The sequence below is a fragment of the Penaeus chinensis genome, chromosome 2, assembly GCF_019202785.1.
Source record: "Penaeus chinensis breed Huanghai No. 1 chromosome 2, ASM1920278v2, whole genome shotgun sequence".
Taxonomy (NCBI): domain Eukaryota; kingdom Metazoa; phylum Arthropoda; class Malacostraca; order Decapoda; family Penaeidae; genus Penaeus; species Penaeus chinensis.
In genome coordinates this window covers 42,758,241-42,765,315 of record NC_061820.1, presented here as the reverse complement: position 1 = coordinate 42,765,315, position 7,075 = coordinate 42,758,241, and the positions used below count along the sequence as shown (strand labels likewise).

General features: G+C 35.7%; 1 protein-coding gene across 1 annotated transcript; it reads right to left on the bottom strand.

Moving 5' to 3' along the window:
* Window positions 1-294: 294 nt before the first annotated feature.
* On the bottom strand, window positions 295-4,548 carry LOC125035947 (selenoprotein F-like). Its single transcript, XM_047628262.1, is given in 5 exon segments — window positions 295-895; window positions 1,085-1,133; window positions 1,469-1,584; window positions 1,767-1,891; window positions 4,405-4,548. Coding segments are annotated over 5 exon segments (516 nt in total). The 5' UTR covers window positions 4,453-4,548; the 3' UTR covers window positions 295-717.
* Between the last annotated feature and the right edge of the window lie 2,527 nt (window positions 4,549-7,075).

Sequence of the window (7,075 nt, the reverse complement as noted above, 5' to 3'; positions counted from 1 at the left end):
AACTTTTTAGTATGGAAGAGGGCCATGGTTTCTGGGCAGATATGGAATATGGCGATTAAAATACAGTGACAGGAGGTAATCTTTTGAAGAGTATTTATAGTAGCATAACATTCTCCTCTTGCAGTGTGCACATAGAAAATATGGCCCGGATAATCACTATGGTCCTTTAGTATTAACTTATACTTTATTCCTATTTTTTCGTTTTAAAGGACATTGTTGTAACTGATTATCAAGCTATACAATTATAGCAGTAAGCAGTTTATTTGATGAAAGGTTAAAATAAAATTCCACCTATATATCAAATAGGAATTTATTGTTACTGCACAAGGCAGCAGTAGTGCACAGTCTCACAGAACAAAGACAGCTCCATCCACAAGAACCCTCCACTTACGGTTTATGGTTCCCCCTTCATCATGCTTAATCCATGCCCCAGGAGACTCTCCACTCCAGATGCCCCACACAACAACAACAACTTAACAGACTCCTTAACCTTAACATACTGGAAGTTCTGGCAATTCTTGATCTATGAAAGGAAAGTCTACAAAAACCAGGATTTCTCTGCAAATTTTTAACAAATGCACAAAATAGAATTTCTATATGACTATATATAAAACAGAGGGTATGGTATCTAAGTAAGAAATTTCCTAATGAACTTTCTTTTTAGTGGCTTAATGGATAATCAAAATTGTTAAAGTTCATATTTATGTAGCAAAATCATTATAAAAGGTTAGATTCTTCAAAATCTTCAGCTTCTTCATCTTGTCCTGGCAGTATAAGATATGTATTCAGGAACTCCTCCACAGAATCGGTGTTCCATTTATCGATTGCCAATGTTTCCATAACATCGCCGTCCTCATCCATCAACTTGATGATGGGATCTGCACCTCTTACATACCTGCAAGAAACAGTCTCCTTTAATACTAAGAGCAAAAGAAAATGTACATAGATTTAATTCCTGATGGTAAAAATAGTGTCCAAGGAAAATCAGTACACAAATGAACCCACTTCACACTGTCTGAAATGCCCTTCAAGTTCCCAAACAAACCAATTACATGCCCATAAAACTAAGTGTTGTGGTACTTACTTAATGGTAAGATTTGGGAAAGCCGCAGGCCGGTCACTCTTAACAAATGCTGAAAATAAAATGCAAACAATTCCTTATTTCCCACAAAATAAAGATTACTACTTTCGATTATAGACAAGGGTCTAAAGCAGTATTCATTTCTAACATTATTTGGACAGTGATAACCAAGTTCAAACCATGGAGAGAGATGGAGAGAGGAGACAAAGAGGAAGAGGAGGAAGAAGAAAATTAAGGGGAAAGAGTTAAAGAATGACAAAGAGAGGGGAGAGTAAAAGCCAAATAGAAGGCAAAAGATATAAGGCAAAAGAAACAATAAAAAGGGAGTAAAATGGAGGAAGATAAGTTCCAGAATCTAATTAAAGTATATAAACATGAGACTCTTACCCTGGACCTGCGGGAACGCTCCCAGTCGTCATCCACAGACCTCAAGGGTAGCCCGTGGGTACTTCGTTGGGGTGGCGTTTACATCATCCACATTGCAACACCCACGGCAATTTGCCCTTTTAGGTAAAAGGAAAAAATATAAATTACTATAACAATATTGAAATCTTTAACACTATTATTTTTATGCAATATCAGCAATAACACTAATAAAATAAAAACTACTCTGAAGTCATATTGATATTAATATTAGTATTAACATCAACAGCAACTAACAAAGAGTAACCAGTTATGAACTCACTCCAGTACATCAAGGTTGAACTCCTTGAGAGTATCACAAGAAGAGCACAGGAGGTTGGCCTTGTTCAGGCCGACAGCGAAGCATTCCTCTTTGGACAGCTCCTGCACTGCCTCCACTATGGCCAGCTGCAATATGGGATTAGTTATTGTAGGTGAAAGCCAATGCATCATCATCATCCGTATTTAAAAGATAAAACTAAATTGCGTTCTTATCAGAAAAATATACCTTATGAAATTATTTCCTTCTCATAAAAAGAAAGTACCCAAGTTCATTGACTTTTTTTGTTTTGTTTTGTTTTGTTTTTTTGTTACCACCACACATTAAATTAAAGACCAGACTGATAGGTGTTACATCATCTTTATAGTTTATTCTAAGTAGCCCCCCCCCAAAAAAAAAAAAAAAAATCATCAATATCTACTATGCATCTGTGTGGGAATGACCATGCCTGTTAAATGAAATCCCCAGACAAAGGCCATACTATACTCAACCACCAATTGGTAAATGGGCTACTGCCACCTATGTCTGGCCAGTTGTCAATTCAGTCATGTGGACCACAGTTATGGGTAGGCCTGACATTTTCCCAGTGAAGACAAAGCCTGCTTGATATACCTGATCGTGTGGGCAGAACTTTAGACTTGCAGTTGACAATAATAAATGTGTAATACTATCTACTAAAATTATTACCCAAATTTACCTACCTTTTGTATATTTGGATGAATGGTCTTACAGAATCTGTATCACAATCAATACATAATTATTGTTAATTCATTATTGCATAATTTAATTCTTAAAATTGTGAAACGTGTCATTTTAGCTTTTTTCAAATTTACAATCTGAGTTCTAATAACCTTAGGATAAGGTATCAGTTTCAGGTATACACCCAGCACAAGAAAACAATACTTAGTCAGAGATGAATTCTAAGAAATGACAGTTGTTGCAAACAAAAATGAAGGGGGTTTCTTTCTAAAATTCGTCATTTTGAATTCACAATATGATATTCCTGACCAAATATCGGTAACCCTTTATCTGGGGTCTGACCAGAACCCACACCTTAGAAATCTGTCACAGAGGGCACTGACTGGTTCAGAAAATGGGAAACTGACTAATTACCGTGAAGTCAACTAGACTGTCACCATATCAAAAGATTAATTATTTTCATTGCATAAATTTAACTTTTACTTTTAACTTGAACTGTGTCACAGGAGAAAAAATACCAGATAATTATCTGAACAGGACTACATGACAGAATAATAAGGAACAGAGGTTAATGTTACTGAGAGTAACTCTCAAAGATAGAGGGAAATGGACACTGACATCTTATAGAGCATATGAGTAATAACATAGGTACAGCAGCAGCAGCCTCCTGTTTAATGTGGAATGACAAAAATATCTGCTACTTGTCACTGCTGAGACGAAGTCCACAATGCCCTCACACAGCCAGCATTCTTAATGTCAAGGGAATAAATCAATGGTAGAAAAGGTTTGGATTGGAATTTTCGGTTCGCATGATAGCCTGCTTTTGGGACTATAATATGCAAAAAAACATGTAGTTATTATCTCAAATCAGAGCTTGTCTTGCAATTTATCATCAAATACAGAATAAGTCAAGTTTCTATCCTGCTGAATATACATGGGGGGGAAGTTTGTTGGCAATACCAAGGCAGCTAAAGTACAGAAAAGCCCTACACTGGCTTAGGAGAAACATCAATTAGAAAGGGAAACGGGAGGTTTTTGGTTCATACACGGATCTTTGTGGTGGTTTGTGCTTTTAGAAAGAGGGTTAATGTTCCCGAGAGTATGGACAAAGACTGAGGGAAACGGACACTGCCATCTTACAGAACACAAGAAATAGAGTAATAATCAACACAGGCACAGCTGCAGCGACCTCATATTTACCGCAAAATTATAAAAATATCAACTACATATCTAGAGAACCCTCACACAGCCAGAGTTCTTAATGTCGTGTTTTCTGAAGTGCTACTAAAGGGGGTACAAGGGGGCTTGTCCCTCTTTCTAGGAAATAAACATCAGGTAGGAAAGGTTAGGATTGGAATTTTGGGTTCGCATGACAGTCTGGTTTTGAGACTTTAAGGTGTGCTGCTCTGGGTAGCAAATACAAGAGGGTCATTTATTCATTCATTCACACTTGTGTCAGAAAGGTGTAGTTGTGTTGTAATCTTTACCCCTTAGAAGAAGGCAATGGTGTTGCTACAAGTGGTACCATTCTGAAGACATCAAACTGCTGATTCCAATACGGTCTACCTTTGGCTATAAAAATGTCTTAAAAGGAAATTATACCACGTATACATAATTCATTAAGTGACAAGAAGACAGTCCCATTTACCGGTATTTCCTATGATACTGTGTCCTAATTAACTAATCTGAACATTAAATTGATAAATATTTGTTACAACAGACAAATAAATATACCTGCCAATTCTAAATCACCAAGGGTTAACAAAATAATAATAATTACATTTCAATATTGCAAACTAAAAAAAAAAAAATAATAATCACTTCGCCACATGAACCTCATCAATACATTCCCTTCCACAACCAACCACAAAAACAACACCGCCAACCCAGAAAACCCCAAAGGACACCGAATCTCCCATTAAAAAAGCAGAATTTTGCCTACCAACGTGGCCACAACGAAGAGGCCAATCCCGCCGGGGTCGACCATCATGGGGCGGACGAATCGACTGAGTTGTCGGGTCTCCGTCTGCTGTCAACACACGCACTGCTCGCTCATTGGCTGACGACCGTGACGCCATCGATATACTTTGATCTCATTGGTCGTCTGTGTTTTTGTATCTACGTCATTTAGGGGTGATGTGTATAAAGGTAATTTGTGTCTGCTTTGTATGTCATCTAGGGATTGGTGTATAAAGATGTTTTTTTTTTTTCTTTGGTAAATGTTGCAGTTCTGTGTTTTGCCAGTTTTAGATGCGAAGGAAATTTAATTTCACATATCTGGGGATCAGTAAGTGGGTAGTTCTCGTGTTCAAAAGTATTATAGTTATTATTATTATTATTAATGTTTTGTTATTCTTACTATTATTGTTATTATTATTATCATCATTCTTCTTATTATTATTATCATTATTATGATTATGATTATGATTATGATTATTATTATCATCATCATCGTTATTGTTATTATCATTATCATTACTCTTAATTGTTATTATCATTATCATTACTCTTAACTGTTATTATCATTATCATTAATCTTAATTGTAATTATTATCATTATTGTGGTTATTACATATATTATAATTTATTTTATTTTTATCATACTATGATTATCGTTTTTATAATCACTATCATGATATTAATTGTTCTTATTATTACAATTATTATTTTCATTATTATTACATCATCATCATCATTATAATTATTCAACTTTTGAGTATCTATAGATATACATGACACATATGCATTGAACACACACACACACACACACACACACACACACACACACACACACACACACACACACACACACACACATATATATATATATATATATATATATATATATATATATATATGTGTGTGTGTATATATGTATACACTTCGTTCCTTATCTGACAATGATCCTGCCTGCGCCTGGAGGAGGCAATGCCCTGGCGGGACTTCGGTTTTGCCAGCGCCTCCCTCCTGGCCTTCGATGCCCCTGCCCAGCTCAGCCTCGGTCCAGCTAAAGGGAGACAGGCGCGGACTCCAAAGGGACAGCGCTGAGTCATCAAGGGAAAATGATCAGCAGGGTGTTATCACTGGATCTCAAGAACTGTCTCATCGGATACACACGCAGTATAATATTTTGATTTCATTGTAGGCCTAATATGTATTGTGAGAGTTTGGCCCGAACCCCCACCACTGCCTACATACATTCAGTTCATTATTTTCTCCTCAAATGTCTGTAAAAATCGTAAATATAGTGAAGAATGACAAAATTACAGCTTAATCATTGGCATATGAAAATCAATTATGTAATCGGTGTTCAACAGAAGTAACCGGAAGTTAATTAAAATCAGTTAGAAAACAACCTGTACCTGCTAATGACATGACCATTTTTGAATTCTTATAATCTTGGCATTTGATATCTGACCGATGGCTACCCATTATATCTTTTTCCTTATTAGATAAAAGAGTAACCTAATTTGTGCAGTTCTGGCGTATCCACTCCGTAAAAATTTTTGACTGATTGTTTGCCACTTTCTAAATTTTGCATAACTGACAGCTTAAGTGGCTTAGGACTTGCTCCTACTGTAACTTGTTAAAGAAAGGGAATATTATAAAACACAGGTGATGTTACATTAAAATAAATACACTGACTTTTATAAGCCTCAAGAAATGCAGTTCCGGAAATGGATCATATCATGGATTCGTAAAAAAAAAAAAAAAAAGATGCAAGGCTTCCTGTGGCTTTTGCTAGATGTGGACTAAGGTTCCAAATGCCAGATTATTCGTATAAGATATTAAATGAGTGAATTTGAAAGATAGCTACACATTATACTATAGTAACCCTATGTCAACTATGACTCGAAATCACATCCCTTGGTTAATAAACAATGTTTCTTACAGCTCTCTATGTATTCACATTTTGTGTCCTCATAGATTATATAAAACCATTTTTTCTGTGAAACATTAAAAGATAATAGTCTTAAAACATGAACACATTAATGAAGAAAATTAAGGCTAAACTTTGCAATACAGTAAAAATGAAGGATAATTCAAGGTTTAATTCAGCCTATTCATTACTGTTTTGTTTTGTGAAAACTAAACATGAACAAATTAAAACCAAGCACAAGGCACGGTATTTATACAGACAGTGAACGACCCCTTGTACAAGGTCAATAGATTTCACATCAATATACAATGCAAACAAACAGACAAACAGACGTGTGAATAGGGAAGTAAGATGCTCAAAGTAACACATAATCAGTGATTGTTAGCAACAGATGGCAACTGCTGGCTGATGATCTGTCGTGATAAAGATTTTTTTCTACTGCTGATAATACTGCTATTCGTTTGTAAACAGTATATGATAATAGCAGGTGGATGGTGCGTTAGGCTGTTTGGCATCAGCATGCAGTTTATTTATGGTTTTATTAGTCATTACGGATCTATGGAAACTTCAATGCACTACCTGAAAGTCTCACTTGTTTCTGCTCAACTAATACCTGTTGCAGAGGAAAGATTTAATTACCAGGCTGCATCTGAACAAAGATTATCATTAATTTCCACAGATAGCCATGTGCAATGTTTTCAACAACCTCTCTAAATTGCTAATACATAGATTT